Source organism: Mauremys reevesii, linkage group 7 (genome assembly GCF_016161935.1).
Source record: "Mauremys reevesii isolate NIE-2019 linkage group 7, ASM1616193v1, whole genome shotgun sequence".
In the NCBI taxonomy this organism is placed as follows: Eukaryota; Metazoa; Chordata; order Testudines; family Geoemydidae; genus Mauremys; species Mauremys reevesii.
The window spans coordinates 118,820,091-118,838,616 of NC_052629.1; the positions used below are offsets into that span (position 1 = coordinate 118,820,091).

General features: G+C 44.0%; 1 protein-coding gene across 3 annotated transcripts in view; it reads right to left on the reverse strand.

Annotated features, from left to right (window-relative positions):
• LOC120369527 (monocarboxylate transporter 2-like) overlaps nt 1-18,526 on the reverse strand; it is a 59,367-nt gene that overhangs the window by 10,967 nt on the left and 29,874 nt on the right. For all 3 annotated transcript variants that reach the window (XM_039482959.1, XM_039482958.1, XM_039482957.1), the window contains one exon: nt 6,271-6,414. In XM_039482959.1, coding sequence (XP_039338893.1) covers nt 6,271-6,414 — 144 coding nt within the window. The remainder of the gene's footprint in view (nt 1-6,270; nt 6,415-18,526) is intronic.

Below are 18,526 nucleotides of genomic sequence, written 5' to 3' on the forward strand. Positions count from 1 at the left end.
CATGCTGATTTTTTCCAGTTCGTTAATTTATATAATTAGTTTGTTTAATTGTGCAGTACCTGATTAAGCATATCACTTTACAGAATAAAAGGTAGGAATGTCAAGGCCCTTCAAATTAATTAGGAAAACTATTGTTAATAAGTAGTATTAGCTGCGCAGAATTACAATGGTGTTGTGTAGCTCAAATTCCACATATGCTATGATAACCACAATGGTGTTAAACAATTGCTTTCCAACTGTCATGCTTCCATTTTAAAACATTTTTTGAAAGTTTTGAAAATTCAAAAGAAATTACAAAACAAATACATGTTAAAATAACCTTAGGGCTATATCCTTGGTAGGAAATTCAGACATAGTTATGAAGCACAGTCCTTAACTTGACCTGATGGATCTAGGGAGTCCATAAATGTGGTGGGACTGATCCTGAGTTGGTACAGATTGCACACTACGCACAATCGCATTAAAAAAAAAAGCATAAGTGAGACTTACAGGGTATATAGTTCTTCTGCTGGCTCTCAGCAGTAGCTGAGATAACCCAGTGATCATAGAGACCTGCACAAATGCTGGGTTAAGGAAGTAACTGCAGTTTAAACTTTTCCAGCCTCTCTCAGATGAGTCTGGAAAGTTACCATTAATTTTAATGGACTCTCTTTCATAGGAATCTACAATATGCATTGGCCAAAAGAGTCACTTTGAGGCGAATAAAAATTAGGTAAGAAGCCAACTATCCATTTAACCAAATCAGTTAGAATCCTGTATTATCTGACCATTAATTTAGAAGTGACGCAAATTAATTTAATATAACCTCATTCTGTTCCTGCTAATTAGGATCCGACAGTTTCAAACTTACTGACTGGACCTTCTAATTACTTTAATCTTTTTGCTAATTTTATTCTAAAATATTTATATCCATTTTCTTCTCATTTGCTATCACAGCAAGAGGGATCCCAGACCTTAAATTGATTCCAGCAGATGGCATTTTGTTCCAAATAAATTAGAGAGGCTGTATCATTGTGACCTACAAGAGGAGGTTCGAGACGAAGAGAAGTAATTTGAGCATGACGGAAACCATCCTTTCACCCCATTAAATATACTCCAATTATTATGAGAATTTGTGCATAAAATGGTAAGGGTATGTATGTCTGTACTGTAATCACACCCTGTGATTGCAGCGCTAGACAATATACCCAGCCAAGCTTTAATCTCATTAGCACAGGTCCTGGCAGCATATGTTTCAGGACAGGCTAGTCTACGACTAATACAGGGGAGTCACATCTTACGTGGAGGTTAGGTTCTAACGTCAGTGCGTAAGGCGAAAATCACGTATAGTCGAATGCTCATTGAGTGGAATGGCGGGCGGAATTCCCACACTATAGGTACAGTATTTAAATTGTTATTTTTCTCTTTTTTGTTTTGTTTTGCCGAGCGCGTATAGTTAAAATCGCGTACGTTAAATGCGCCTATGATGCGACTCCACTGTACTCGGGGTCCGGTGGGTTTGTACAGCCAGTGCTGCAGCTCATACTGCTGCAGCTTCGTTCTTCCAGGACCCGAGCTAGCAAGATTAGAGCTAGCTGGAGTAGGTCGGCTCAAGCTGCAATCACATCCTGTGATTACAGCATAGACATAACCTAATGGGCTCGATTGCAATGGCCTCAGAGGAGGTGTGATTTGCCAAAGAGCACAGGGCCAGATTTTCAAGCGCCCAGCAACCACATCTGGAGCCAGATTTTCAAAAAAAAAAGCTCAATATGCAGCATGCTGCGGTCTTCTGACATCTCCTCAGTGTTTGATTCAACGGCCATTAAAAGCAATGTCTTTCCACTGATTTCCATGGGCTTTGGATCAGGCCCTTAGGCCAAAATCCTCAAACCATCTTGTTGAAATCAATAGGAGTTAGGCACCTAAGTACCCCAGGCCCTTAGTCTTTACTCAAGCAAAACGCCCATTGAAGTCAACAAGAACAAGGGTTGGATCCTGAGAGGGGAAGAGCTCCCTCAGTGCCAGGGTGGGTGTTCACCCACGAAAGCTCATGCTCCAATATGTCTGTTAGTCTATAAGGTGCCACAGGACCCTTTGCTGCTTTTACAGATCCAGACTAACACGGCTACCCCTCTGATACTAAACCAGTATTTGCATTTCTATGGGGGTCCTGCCTCAGAGGATCTCAAAGTGCCATATAAATAAGGGTTGGCCATAGAATTTCCACAAAAACAATATTTTGACAAAAAACAGAAACAAACATTTTTGACAATGCTTGTGAATTGTTTCCGTTTTCCTGCCAGCTTCCTCTGACAGCATTAACCAATGCTCAAAACCACCCCATGAGTTCATTAGCAGAGATACTGGGATGACATCACACAACCTGAAAGGCTGCAGCCTCTGGGGTGGAACACAGCAGCATTGCAAAACTGTTTTGGAAAGGAGGTGAAGATGATAACCTTGCCCTACTGAAACTGCAAAGGCAATTAGAGTTAGGCAGAAGGTATGTGTCTGAATTGGCATTGGCCAGAAAAACAGGGCAGCTACCACTCATCTTATTGTAAGTGCTAGGGAATATTTAATGACCACTAGTGGTCAGGTATTTGGTTTTATGTCTCATTCAAAAGGTAAGGTAGACGAGGTAATATGGTCTCTCTGATATCCTGGGACAGACACGGCTACAACAACACTGCATACATCATCCAAAAGATGGCAGCTCCCACAGTGTAGTGCTCCCTTGCAGCAGGCAGGGTACTACTTCCCTGACTCAATGACTACATGAATTTGCATCTGATATACATATAAATGAGGGGTGGCCAAACTGTGGCTCATGAGCTGCATGCAGCTCTTTTACAATTAAAATGTGGCTCTCGGAGCCCCCCACACCCCTCATTCTCTGCCTACCAGATTGTTTGGGGCAGTTCCGGGCTTCTGCCCTGTGAGGAGGTGGTGGGACTAGGAGCTTCTGCCCAGCAGGGAGGGGAGTCTCAGGGCTTCAGCCCTGTGAGAGGCACCTTCCGGGGCTTGGGGCTTCAGCAGGAGCAGGGCTGAAGCTTCCAGACTCCCTGACCCTGCAGGGCAGAAGCCCTTAGCCCCATCACCTTGCCGCAGGGTGGAAGCTCCGAGCCCCGGCAGGTGCACTCTGTCTCCCAAACTTTTGAAGATTGTTGTATGCAGCTCAGAGGGTTAGTAAGTTTGACCACCCCTGATATGAATAGAAAAAAGACATTCCTCAACTGAGAGAGCCATTGAGAATGGTGTGTCTGTCTAGACAGTGTGAACTGATACATTCATGTTTCTAACGTCTACCTCTGAAGAGATGCTATTAACATGCCCAAGGCAAGGGAGGTTAGCAGAGATCTCTTGCTGGTGGGTTTCTCGTTTTAACTCTGTTCTTTGGAAGGACACAGGGATGCTCTTCCCAGTCAAAGTGTGTCTCCTTGTCGGACTGAGCAGGAGCCTTGTAGAAGTGAAGTTCACTGTAAATTGCTCAGGTAGTTACTTTCCCACCGTCATGTGGTCAGTAGGCTGGCTTTATAATTACCCTTAAATGCTCCCACCTCAGATCTGACCAAACTAGGTGAAAAAACATTTCAAATATAACTAGGAGCATCAAGCTAATTAGGAGCATTGAAAGCATTTTCTTCAACCCTGAGAGGATTCTCATTCGCTCCTGAGCACACTAGCAGCAGACCCAGGGAATTATAGGTGTGTCTAAGGCCTTGTGCACTCGGGGGAGTTTTACCAGTTATACCAGCACAGTTATACAACAAATAAGTAAGGGGGGGGTGTGAGTTCTGTGCTTGCACTATCAGATAACACCACTCCCTTATTTGCATTGGATGGATGGATCTTGTGAGGCAACCTGCAACTGTGTCATTTTGCCTTACCAGTACAGTAATGTAAACCTCTTCCAAGAGACTCAATTCCTTTGCACACTAGTTACTTAGCAACATCTTTAGGTGCAAAAATCTGGACCTGCAGCTTCTTGGGTGTTTGCACAGCACCTAGAACAACAGGGACATGATTCTGATTGGGGCTTTGGTGTGTCAGCCCAATACAAATAATAAATAATTATAATTTGAAGGAGACCCTTCCCCAAGGGGCAGCTTAGTCTGTAATTGTCCATTATGGGGAGGAGTCTAGTACCTTCCTGTGGTCTGATCCATTGTGGCAATTTACTGTAGCTCGGCATTTACTCCAAGGCATGCATTGTTCCATACTGGTGCACTTCATTCATTGATAGTGTGAAATGCTTATATAGTCTATAACAAAGGATTTGTGTTTTACATTAACTATTATGATTTCTTAGAGGGCATTTGTTTGTAAAGGAATGTTGCAATCAAGTGTTTGGCAATGGCATATAGCTGGATCCATTCCCCTTTGACTAGCACATGAGGTTAAGAATTGCAGGTTATTTTTATTTCTGGAATCTCCTTCCAAGAACCTGTGTGAATTGTTGCTCAGTCCATGACAACAGGGTGTCACCTAAATGTGGTGGCACAATCAGAGCAGCGTAAGAAATAAAAAAAAAAACAAGCTACTTAGGTGCATGAAGTAACATTTCACAACCAGATTTAATGAGACGGTCTGGGTGCAGGGGAACATGGTCACAAGTTTTCTGTCCCAATTAATGTTTTTCCCCTTGCCAGTAAACTGTGTTATTAATCTTACAAGTGACACGGAGTATTAATATACTCCGTGTCACTGTGGCTGCACCAGATAGCCCTGACATCTGATAATGTCAGGGCTATCAGATAATTATCAGATGTCAGGGCTATCTGGTGCAGCCACAGTGACACGGAGTATATTAATTCCACATCTCAGATGCTATAAAGTCAGTATTTTAGCGTAACGTGTCATGCTTTCAAACAGATGTCCTAGTTGCACTGGAGGCAGCATTATAAACATCTCTTCTAAAACGATTAAATGGATGCTGAAAATTAGGCACCTAGAGAAGTGGCCTGATTTTCAGAGCCCCCACCCCTTGTGCCTAGTTATGAATTTCAGAGTCTAATTTTAGGCATTCGAGCTAGAAAATGCCATTGGCTCTAGTGCAGAGCCAGCCTTAACCTAACTATGAACTCCTGGGTTTGGCTCACTCTGAGGGTTTAACAGAAAGAAGCTGTATAAACTGGAGAGGGAACAGATTTCACCAGCAATCGGTGGATTATTTTTGGTGAGGGGGTGAGGGGAGGATGAGAGGAGGGTTCAGAAAACACAGAGGATGCCTGCAGCTGGACTTCCTCCCTGCCACACTTACTTCTTCCCAGAGGCAGTTGGAGAATCCAGGCAGGGCTGTTTCTCTGCAGTTCTTCCCATGGCTAACGTGAAATGTAACAGGAACACAGAGGAAGCACTCACAGTACCAACCAAGGAGAAGGGGGAATTGTAGGGAAGCAATTCATCTGAGCCAGGGAAATAAGGGAGAGCGCCTCTCAGCAAACCTTTCCTATAATCCTGGACTCTTCCTGCCTCCCGAGAGTCTTGCTCTAGCACACACAACCTGACTTCTTCCTCCTGGTGAACTCTGCCCCTGGGTGCTTTGAGCTGTGATGTACCAGCCCAGCTATACGTGGCTACTACTGTCCCCACACACAGACGGGCAGACGGAGGGCTGTACCCAACTCTCACTGGAGTCAACAGCAAAATCCCTGCTGACTTTAGCCATGCAGAACTGAGCCAGCCGTTGAACTCCAGGAAAGGAAAACTTCTTGGCTTAAAGGGTTATTAGAATTGCAACTTTTCAATGAAAAAGGGGAAATAAATTTTAGGAAATTTGTAAAGGAAAAATTTCTTGCTTTCCAATCAACTCTAGTTTTTATTATTTTTATCTGAAGAACCCCTCTCGCCAAAATGAGTATCAACAAAACCTGAACTCTCGTAGCTCCGCTATTTTTGTGCTAATCGCCATCTTTAGAGAGAGAAACATTTTAACAGATAGGGCTATTTGATCATGCAAGGTGCCGCATGATCCACTGATTTCAGCAGGAGTTGAGGGCACTAATAACCATCTCCATTATTGTCCTGGAGGAGAGCTCACCTGCAAAGAGCCTGCTGCACGTTGACTCATACAAAGTAAGCTGAAAACACAGTTATGAAGAAGTGTAGGCCCATGCCATGCAAACATTTAAGCATGTGTAACTTTACTTGGGTGAGTAGCCCTGGTTGTGACACTACTCAGATGCGTAAAGTTATGCACATGGTTAAGTATCCACAGGAGGACAGGGGCTTGCCTTAGAAAAGAAATCTCAAAAAGAAAGTGCAGAAGGAAAGCTTGTTTGTTACCTGAAATGACTCCAACGCAGATGTAAAGCTGTAAAATGCTAGTGCAGAACGCCGCTGAAATCATCCCAATTCCACACAGCAGGCCTCCAAATATAACCACTGGTCGGCTGCCAAAACGATTCACTAAAATACTGCTGATAGGACCTGAACAAAACAGGCAAGAGAAGAAACCCAGTGTTAGATAGCTTCCAAACACCCTGCCTTTTGAGAATTAGGTGGTTAAAGCTCACTGTAGTTTCATTAATACTTAAGCTGTTGGTAACAGCTGCTTGAATTTCCTCATGCTAAGAAGTGAAGAAGAATGCAAGATGATCTGTATTATGGTGGCATGTAGAGGCCCCAACTGAGGCAGCGCAAGGCACTCTAGATACACATAAAATGTGCGGGGCTGGTACAGAGAGGACGGTGATCAATTGTTCTCCATAGCCACTGAACGTAGGACAAGAAGTAATGGGCTTAGTCTGCAGCATGGGAGATGTAGGTTAGATATTAGGGGAAAACTTTCTAACTATAATGTAGTGAAGCTCTGGAACAGGCTTCCAAGGGAGTGTGTGGACTCCATCATTGGAGGTTTTTAAGAACAGGTTGGACAAACCCCCATCATGGACGGTCTAGGTTTACTTGGTCCTGCATCAGTGCAGCGGGCTGCATTTGATGACCTCTCGAAGTCCCTTCCAGCCTGATGTTTCTATGAGTCTATGATAACAACAGACAGTCCCTGAACCAAAGAGATTACAATAGAAACAGAGAAAGAGCGGGAGGGGAACTAGAGCCACAGATTGGTAGTCCAAGGTCAGACAGCAGGTCAGGAGCAGAGCTGGGAACAGAATCCAGGTTTCCTGGGTTCCAGATTAAGCATTGCACCACACTGCCTATCTAGCATTTAGGGTCTAGTGATCCCACCTGTCAGTGTGAACGGGATTAAGAAATAAGGGGTTATCAAGAACATTGGTCCATTTGGGCAAAGCAAGTCCGTTCCCCCCATCTCCATCCCCCCATAAGACCTTAATGTATCTTTTACTCAGAGCCTGTCTAGACACAAAAGTGGTACTCTGTTAGTTAAACCGGTATAATTAAAGTGATACAACGCCACTAGTGTGGATGCAGCTATCTATACTGGTATAAGATGCGTATGGTGGCGTAGCTAGTCCCACACAGGAGGGGGAATAAGCTACAGTGACATGCTGGTATATTTACACCAGTATAACTGCATTCACACTAGGGGTTGTATAGGTATAACTATTTTGGTTACAGAAGCGCACAGACACACACACCAATAAATATGACAGACTGGTACAAAACCTGTATGTAGACAGCCCTGCTGCCTGACACAATCTGCACTAATGACAGTTGTAAAAGCAGCAAATAGCTAGACAAAAGGTCTGTTTCTGTTTAACAAGGAGCAACACTGTAGCGCACATCTTGGTTTTGTAGCCCCCTCCATGCCCCTAGTCCTGTGACAACTGGCCTGCACACACAGGGCTGAGGCGATGATGTCAAGTCTTACACCAGACCCCCGGAGCTGGAGGGGAAACAGGCACAGAAAGGCTGTCCAAGGTCACACTCGGCTGTTTTCTTTACCTGCCCAGCACAGGAATCCCCAGAGGACTTGCCACAACCCCTCCCTTGTTTGACTGTCAAGTAGCTCCAACCACTTCAGGCAGATTATTTTGATATTTCTGCTCCGTCTTCTGCTTTGCGCATCCTCACTAAGAGCCTCTAGGTACATCAAGTCCCCCCACATTCCCCCAGCTTAAGAGCCTAAGCTCCAGTCCGAGTTGCAATGTCCAAGCACCATCTACACAGAATTCTTAGCATGCTAGTGAGAGCTCCGCTAGCACAAGTCAGTGGACTCAGTTGCTTGTTCCCAGATGCAGTGTAGACATCACCGCCGAGGCTGCCCTGTGCGTGACGCTGCCAGTGAGTGTTCTTGGCATGAGGTGATACTGTATTGGGCCCTCTGATTATAGCAGAGCCGTCATACTCAATAACGCTACTGTCTGCCTAAAAGGCTGTGCTTAGTTTGCAAGAACTGTCTGCAAAGGGGAGAATGAAAACACAACAAATAAAGACTAAGGGCCTTGATCCAATGCCCATTGAACTCATTGGAAAGACAGTCACTGACAAACAGGTTTGGATCAAGCCCTAGGTGGACAACTGGGCTTGGGGGCTACAGTTATTCCTAACACAGATGCACACCTCATCTCTTCAAGCCAAGTCATCTGCATCAGAAAGAAAGAAGAGATTCATTCTGCCCTTCATATTGGACCAAAATCTGCCCCCTCCCCCACACACAGCCCCATTTGCGTCAATGCTTTGCAGAGTCTTCACAGAAATGAATCCATTGTTTTTAAGTGACTTCAAAGGAGAGCAGCAAAGAATCCTGTGGCACCTTATAGACTAACAGACGTTTTGCAGCATGAGCTTTCGTGGGTGAATGCCCACTTCGTCGGATGCAAGAGTCACCCACGAAAGCTCATGCTGCAAAACATCTGTTAGTCTATAAGGTGCCACAGGATTCTTTGCTGCTTTTACAGAACCAGACTAACACGGCTACCCCTCTGATACTTCAAAGGAGAGAGCACTTGAAGTCTCAATATAAACCATCTTCATGGAAGGTCACATTAAGAGTTCCAGCAAAACATCATGAATCATGTTTCTGTTGTGCAAGCTGCCTTCACAATCTGAATGAAGATACGGTTAATAACTTTATAGTAAAATATGCTACGTGAGATTAGTAGGGACACATGAAAAAATATGTATTACATCCTTTAAAACAAAATATACAATGTTAAGAATTTCATTGTTAAGAGCTGCAAAGATAGGAGTCACACACTGCTAACCATTGCTTCAAAACCTGAATGAAATCACAACTATAATGAAGATTAACCAAGTCTGGTTATAAGATGCAAATAGTGAAGGAGCCTATGGAATCCCTTTATGCAGCCTTTGATCAGTTCCTAAATATTCCTACATTATTTCTTGCCAAAGCAGTTTTCATCCTTGTGGATAAAAGGGAAAAATAGCTTAATACATGACTGATTTCCACCCCCAAACAATTCTCAGCACTTCTGTTAAATTCACACCATAAAAAGTACCCCTCTACCTTCTTTCTAGCTAGATGCATACGTCTAAGATTTCCAAGGGGGCCTGCACCTCTATTTTAAAATGTTTAGGGGGTCTGCAAATGAAAAAAGGTTGAAAACCACAGTCTTAGATACAAGTAGCCATTTCCAATGTGTTTCTAGTGTTTAGTGGATAAACTGATTTCATTTTTTTTTTGTAATGAGGGTATTTATTCATGTTTACTGATTAAAAGCTAAAATCAGTACCCTGTATACAATGTATACATCATATAATTTTTCTTCTTCTTCTTTTTCCTTTATGCTGCTTTTTCTGATGAGGATCGCGGCGGCAGCATGGAGAGTAGGGAGGACCAGACCTCCTTTTCCTCCACAACAGGTTCCATAGCCTCCTGGGGGATTCCCCAGAGTTTCCAGGCCAGCCGGGAGATATATCCCTCTATTATTATTATTAATCTCTACATGTTACGGTCCCTTTAATTGAATGATGTGTTATATGGACTCCACTTCATGTATTATTCAGTTAAAGGAACCGTGTGTAGATAATTAAGGTTTCTAGTTTTATGCCCTAATCCTGCAATAGGATCCGTGTAAGCAGCCCTTGTGCTCCACTGAAATTAATGAGTGGGCCTGGGGATGAGAGAGAGACACTGGAGCTAATTCAGCCCTGATGTAAGCAGACACAACTCCTACTGAAGTGCCATTGACGAGGAGCTGTTTTGCTTAGATCACTGTTGAATTTGTCCCAAAGTGTCGTGCGATTCAGTAGAGAGAGTGAGCTACTGTCAAAGATCCTGCGAAAGGCACCACCCCTTTGAAACTGGTCTGCAGCCAAAGAAGACGTGCGCCTTACATTTTTCAATTTTACAAAATGTTCATGTCTCATCATGCAAACCTAATTATGCAACTGGGGAAAATGTGGCTCCAATTACATTCTCCCGCAAGCTTATATTAGGGCTTTGTAAAACAGTGGACTGTTCCAAAGAGTCCTGGGGCTCATAAAGGCCTTTATGGCTTCTCCTATGCCTTATATCAATCTGTTAACTCTGTCTTCCGTTAGAATAATAATTGAAGTCCTGGGATGGGAAGACAGTATTATGTCATATGCAAGAATACCCTCCCACATTTTCTATTCTATTCTGGTGTCTATCGTCGGCAGCGGAGATCCCTCGAGGTCGAGGATGATTTTTCATACATTTTATTTTTAATGGGTCCTTTTTGTGACTGAGGAGTCTGATTCTTGAGCCACAGGCTTGATGGCAGACATTGTTGGAAGACAGGGTTGGGCCGTAACTGCTGCATGAAAGTTGCCTTTCCGGTGTTTTTTTGCGATTTTCCTCAAAAGTGGACATTCCCTCTCTGATGAGTCTTCGCCAGTTATCCCTGTCCTGGGCTGCTGTCTCCCAGTGTGTGCTGTCGATGCCACATCTTGTGATGTTTACTTTGAAGGTGTCTTTAAAGCATTTCTTTTGGCCTCCTCGTTTCCTTTCTCCTTTGGTGAGTTGGGCGTACAGCAGTTGTTTTGGGAAGCGTACCTCAGGCATGTGCACACAGTGCTTGCTCCACCTCAGCTGGTGCTGGATAATCAGGGCCTCAACACTGAAGATGTTGGTCTCTGTGAGGCCACTGACATTAGTGCAACGATCCTCTCACTTTATGTTGAGGACCTTCCGAAGAAAGTGCTGGTGCTGGCGTTCCAGGTTTTTCAGGTGTTTTATATAGGTCACCCAAGTCTCACAGCCATAGAGGAGAGTTGGGATTAACACCGCTTTATAAACTAAACATCTAGTATGTGTTCTGATGTTGTGATTGTTGAACACCCGGTGAGAGAGTCTGCCAAAGGCAAGGCTGGCACAGCAAATTCTGTGCTGAATCTCAACGTCTATGTCTGCCCTCTGTGAGAGATGGCTGCCAAGATAGGCAAAGAATTCTACATTTTCCAGTTCTTCTTTGTCGATATAGATCTTCCTTGCTGGGTCTGATGATTGACTGGGTGGAGAACTTTTGTTTTGACGATGTTCAGAGTTAGCCCTAGGCTTTTGTAAGCTTCAGAAAAGCAATTAAGGGCTGTTCGAAAATCCTCCTTTGAGCGTGCAACTACAGCACTGTCATCTGTGCACTGGAGTTCGGTTATTGTTGCCAATATTACTTTAGTTCTGGCATGGAGATGAGAAAGGTTGAAGAGGTTGCCATCAGTCTGAAATTGGATGCCAATGCCCTGTGGTAGATGGTCTTGGGTTAGTGCTTTCATAGCTGCTAAGAAAATGGAGAAAAGAGTGGGTGCCAATACACAGCCTTGTTTTACACCAGTTCGGATGACAAAGGGCTCAGAGTTAGAGTCACTGCACAGGATGGAGGCAGTCATCTGGTTATGAAGGAGTCTTACAACGGTGATAAATTTGCTTGGGCAGCCAAACTTTGACATGATTTTAAACAGAGCCTCGCGGTTGACAGAGTTGAGGGCTTTGGTCAGATCGATAAAGGCCATATTCAGCTCCTGGTGTCCTCACACCTCTGAGATCCGAAGATGGCAGTACCCTTCCTAAAGATAACAAATCCATCAAAGAGCGCTGGAAGGAACGTGACCAAAAGCTTCTAAATCGAGAAACAACTGTGACTGACGACACCATTGACTCCATCCCTCAGCACTCAATCTGGGAAACTCTTGCCAACCCACCAACACCTTAAGAGATCTGCAAAGCAAATAAACAAATGAAGAACAATAAAGCACCAAGTCCTGATGGCATACCAGCTGAGGTACTGAAAGTGGGGGGAGAAACACTGACTAATGAGCTTCACTTGCTGCTCCTCAAAATCTAGCGCACTGAAGAAATCCCTGCTGACTTATGTAATGCTGAGATCGTCACCATTTTCAAAAAGGGAGACAGGCCGACTGTGGCACCTATCAAGGCATTGTCCTCCTCTCCATCGCTGGGAAGATTCGTGCTAGAATCTTACTGAATCGTCTGCTCCCTCTTGCAAAGCAAGTACTGCCAGAGTCCCAATGCGGCTTCAGACCATCACGAGGCACCACCGACATGATCTCCACAGCCAGGCATATTTTGTCTGGTTTCTTTACTGTACCTACCAATGTACCTAAGTGCCTTCCAGTAGTGTTAAGTGACATGATTAGCATCTTTAATTCTGGTCTTTTCTTCTGTCTCTCTTCCTCTCCCCCAGGGGAAAATTGTGTGTAGATTTTTTGAAAATAGCTGATTTCTGTGTGCTGTGCTGTGAGTTTTTCTTAGGCCTTGTCTACACTTACCGGGCGTTCGACACACTGCAATTGATTAACCGGTGGTCAATTTAGTGGGTCTTCAACCACCGATTGCTCTCCTGTCGACGGGAGAGCATCTCCAGTCAACATCACATAGTGTGGACTCTGTGGTAAGTAGATCTAAGTACGTCAACTTCAGCTACATTCTTCACATAGCTGAAGTTGTGTAATTTAGATCGATCCCCCACCCCCCGTGGTGTAGACAAGGCCTGAGTGAAGGCAGATCAAAGTGTACCTTCTATGGGAATACAAGGAGAGGGGTTTGTGGTGGTTCCATCCTTTGAGAGTTTGTTCCAGCCCCCAAGAAAGCTCTGTCTCCTGCCCAAGCAAAATATGAGTTACTATCAAGAGCTTTGTTCTTAATCTTATTTCCATCTATTGATGCGTGCCACCAGATTTCACCTTCAATCAATTTGCTTTATAGCAGGCTTATGTGACCTTCAACGATCTGGCTTTATCTTTGGGCTAGTCTACACTTACCAGCCGGGTCGACGCGGTGAGTTCGACTTCTCGGAGTTCGAACTATCGCGTCTAATCTGGACGAGATAGTTCGAACTCCGGAAGCGCCGCGGTCGACTCCGGTACTCCACCACTGCAAACGGCGGTGGCGGAGTCGACCTTGGAGCCGCGGACTTCGATTCCGCGGCGTCTGGACAGGTGAGTAGTTCGAACTAGGGTACTTCGAATTCAGCTACGCTATTCACGTAGCTGAACTTGCGTACCCTAGTTCGACCCCCGCCCTTAGTGTAGACCTGCCCTTTATGATCAGTGTTATCATAACCAGATTAATTTGTGTATTTGTACTGATATATAAGCTGCAATCTCAGTGGTGATGCAGGTCACGCAGATAGCACCACTGAGATTCTGGCACGTTACCATTAATTACCATTTCTTTTTGTAGCAGCCATGGGTGGGATTTCCAAAGGCACCTAAGCAAGTTGAAAATCCCACACAAATTATTTCTGCTTGAATAGTTAGGGCCTTGTCCTGCACCCACTGAAGCCAGTCAGAGATCTGCCATTGACTTGAATGGGGCAGGCTTGAGAAAGCTGTGAGAGGAGATGGTATTTCATACACTATCATCACTCTCCAGAAACACCCATGTCTGTGCTCAGCATAGCACACAAACCCAGCTGATTTTTCCAACTATGAAAAGCACAGACAAATACACCCCCACCCATTCCAATGTCTTTTCATGAGCAATGTTGCACCCACGAGCCCAAATGCACCTCACCAGTTCCAATATACCTACATTTCCCCCACACACACCTCCCAGAAGGAGTCCCTTACATGCTGGCAATCCAAAATATGTTACATACATAAATCTTCCCCTGAAATATTCTGGGGAGCTTCAGAAAACATCAAACAGCTCAATACAGTAGAATGGAATTAGGAATAGCTAGCAAAGGAGCCAGTACCCTAGCTACAGAAAAAGGCAACATGATTATTGCTTCGCTTGAGGCTACAGCAAAAATTAAACCTGTGACAACATCTCTGGGCACTGCCGGAGTTGAAAGGTAGGACCTGTCATTTACAAGCTATTTAGAGTGCATGGATGGAATAAAGATACTGAATATTACCACGCAGAAACCAATTACAACAGCAGTGTGCATAGTTCAGATCCCAAGCCCATATTCCTTGCGGATACCTGTGTGGCCAAATGTGCAGGAGCCGTAGGCTTCCTGTCCTGCAGTCTGTACTAAATCATCCCAATTTCTTGCAAGTAGGAAAGAATGTGGGGCTTAAATGAGCCTCTGTGATTTTTGCCTCTTAATTAATAGAACTAGGGGAGAACAAGGCACGAGAAACATCTGGCATATCTCTACAATACACTCATAAAGCTGCCACTTACTTGCCTTGACCTTGCAGAAGAAACAATGCAAGCACTGACAGATCCTCTGAAAAGTCTCAGAAATGAGGAAAAAGCCTTTGAGGTCTATTCAGCAGCTGTTGAGTGTGTCACCAATAAAGTGCATAGCTTTCAAAGCCAAAAACACCTGAGATCCATCATTTTTAGCCCAGTGCCTCACAAAGAAAGGGTGATCACCTGGTATCTTCTAATGAGGAAATAGGAGATAAAGCTGAATACTGAAGCCTCTTATTAGACCAAAATATATTACATGTGGTAAATTGCCTGACATGGGGAATAGACATCAAGATTTTTGCAATGGATATTTTACTGATAAAAATGAATGAACATTTCTTCCCCGCACCCAGCTTAGTGAGCGAGGGAGCCAATGACATGACCCAGGAAAGAGCTTCCTTCTCAATGAACTTTCAGTCTCTGTGAATTTCATTAATCATCTGTCACCTGGGAAAAGAAGTGGGCCAGTAGAGGACATTCAGAGATGGATCTGCTTCCCCTCTCTCTTCTGTTGGAATTACCCCCAGTATTACTCCATTATATTCAGCAGGGCTTCTCCTGATTTGTCCCCAGGTAACTGAGAGGGGAACTGGATCTGGACACTGCACAGTATTCCCTATGTTAAACCATTCAGAGCATTCATTATTGTAGCTCCAACATGTAGTGGTCAGAGCATGTAGTGCTGCTGGAGGATACTGGAAAGCTATCCAAGTACCCCCACTTGGGTCTGTTCTTTGCTGGTTCCTTTCTGTGAAACAATGGAGAAAAGGATCCAGTTGAGGTGATTAAGAGATTTGCAAGATGTACAGTAAAAACCAATGTGAAGGCTCAGAAACAGAGATATGCGTTAACTGTTTTCCATCCCAGAGTCCTTATGCCATGGGCGGGAGGGGTGTGCACTAGCAAGATGTCCTGTCCTCCAGAAAACCTTATGGACTGGGGAACAGTGGTCTATACTAAGCATCCCCTAAAGGACTATGGGAATAATGTCCACCCACCACTCCTGGAAGACCGATAGAAAGTAAAGCACTATACTTAGCCCATATAAATCACACCAGTTTAATGCCTGGCCTGCTCAAAAGATCTATTTTCTCATACCTGTGTCAGGTTTCCATTCATCGCTTGCTTGTACATAAAAGGCCGTGTCAAAGAATCAGATTTTAGTGGCAGCAAAATACAGTAACTTGCCTACGGGAAATAAACGCAGGCACCGTCTCATTTGTTATGTTGTCCAATTACTTTTCACCTTGAGCTTTGAGTTTTCAAAAATGAAAGTGACTCTTTAAAAGGAGTCTGTAAAAATCCACATAAAAGGACTAAATGACCTGGAAGCCCAAAATCCAGGCTACTCCTGAGAAGGAAAAAGACCCAAATTATAGTTGCACTAACAAATACTCTTTTGGTGTTATCCACCACTGTGCAAAGGGCTTAATCAAGATCTGTCCCTTGTCAACACTGGATTAATTAGCATGTATGAATATTTATTGTTAAATAAATGAGCAGAAGAGTGACACACATGGTGGCAGCTCTGACAATTAATAAGACACTGGTGTCACCCAGAGTGAATGGTGGGTAAGAAAGGTGTTTGTGTGATAAACCTGGATTGAGACAATAAAATCATCTCTTTTAAAAGCTGAAGCAAATGTTATGGAGCTGGTAAATTTTAATGACATTAACATTATCCAGCGTTGTGATGCTAATTTGTGTGCCATACTTCTGAGATATAGAAGGGTGGAGTCTCTCACCTCTTATCAGTCTGCCACTCAATGTAAAAAAGAGGAGCCAGCTTTGAAGCAACAAAGGATCCTAGCTCTGATCTACTGGATTTATGGTTTTACATTTTAATTTCCAGGATACATGTCCTACGTGCATAGGTTCAGAATTTCAGATGGCATGTTGAAAAGCTTTGGGCCCAGATTTTTTTCAAAAAATGTCTAAAGTTAGGCTCCTAAATTCATGTTTAGGCACCCCAATAAGTGCACCTCAATACTTGCAGGAACACCAAACATGCAACAGTTTTAATTGACTTCAGTGGGTGCTGCTTAGCAATTCTGAAAAATCAGACTGCTCATTAGGATGCTCACATATTGACATGACAGCCTAACTTTAGACTCCCAGTTTTAGAAAATCTTGGCCTGGCTTTTTGTGAATTCCTCTCCCCGCTCCCAATCTTTGCTGAAATTTTGACAGAAATATATCCCTCTCGTAATCTGTCTCCATCCAATGTCTAAATGCAGAAAGCTAGTTTGCTAAACCACTGTGACACCCATTTCCTGACCTCAGAAGGCTTTGGTTTACATCCTGCTTGAGTCTACAAGGAAGCTAGTTTTCTTCATGCATGTTTGTAAGGGTTCTTTGTCTACAGCTACAGTACTATATAATTTGGCCTGAATAAGCAGGGGCTGGTAGCTCCTGTTCAAGACACACCTAGGGCTAGAATAGTTGTAATATGGCTAGTCACCAAGAATTGGGGGGGGCATGGATCAGCATTCACGTCACACTCCCCATCAATACCTGGTCCAAGCCAGGGAAGCTAATGATCCAACCAGAGGACCAAATCTGGTGATGAATCCCGGTTGCATGCCACCTGAGGCACGTTGTGTATACGCTAAGAAGACCACTAATTGTATTAGTCAAGCTTTGGGAGAGCCCAAGCAGATCTTTCTTGTCCACATTTGGCACCATCTGTCTAATGGCAACCCAGGTGGCTGCAATTGCATCACCAGGATGAAATTCATACTGTACAGATTTAATACAATAAGATTTAATACACTGGCTTTAAAATTTACTTTTTTGAATAGATTGTAATTTACCACAATACCTAGTCCATCACTCCAAAGGGTTAACAAAAAACCCTTTGATTTTTTTTCTTATTAACACACAGTATTCTCCTTTTTTGTTAAGTCTGTCACAACTCTTTTCCTCCTGTCTGGTAACCTTGCTAGCTGCACCGAAGGACAAAATGATAAAGCTTTGTCACGACGGAAGACCAAAAACTCCAAAATATTTCACCTGAATCCATGGTGCTATTATTTGCTGTTAACTAGAATGGGGCTATTTAAAACAAAAACTGAAGTACACAGGTGGTGACCTTGTAGGGCTTGAGTGGTGTGTGATGTTCAGTAGACGTGTACAAATTTACTGAGCCCCATCAATGACAGAGCCAAAATCATTATTTGCATAGATTCTCAATATGAATCAGCATTATAACGAAAATCCTTTCCTGGGATCCTTTCTCACCTTGACTTGGTGGGAAGGCTTATGTACCCCGACAATCCAGAGAGCTATGCTGGTGGGAGTTTTAGTTCCTGGTAGGACCACCCATGCCGGACAGGGTAAAAGGCAGGGACCAAAGGAAAAGCAGCCAACTGGTCCTCCACACTTCCCACGACCTAGCCTTGTCACAGCGCCACAGGGTACGTCTACACAGCACAGTGAGTTTTAGAGCCCGAGCTCCAGCCTGAGCCTGAACGTTTACACGGCTATTTTTCACTCCACAGCACCAGCCCGTGAGTCCAAGTCAGTTGTGCCGGGCACTGAGACTTGCTTCCGCTGGTGGTTTTTTGCTGTGTAGACGTACCCATTGAGTTTCAGGCCAGAAGGGATATTACATCAGCTAGTCTGACCTCTTGTCTATCACAGGCTGCTAAACGCCACCCAGTCATCCCCATCCCAGGCTCAACAACCAGATTTAGACCAAAGTATTACAGCCGTCAGGGGACTAAACTATTGTCTGCTACAGGCAGAGAAAAAAGTGACCACAACAAGGGAGCCTTTCCAGCACACAGCACAACAGACAGGGATGACGAAGCCTTGTTCATTCCCTACAGGCCATCTGATGCCACAGGAAGGATTCAGATCATAATGAAGCTATATATTTAACAGTCAGGGTTCTTGTTCTTACAGCAAGTTAAGGACTTAGTGGTAGATTTTTAAAGTATCTAGGTGTCTCATTCCCAATGAAATCAATGGGAGTGAGGTGTCTAAATGCCTTTAAAATCTGTCCCTTAGTGCCTCATCCATACACTTACA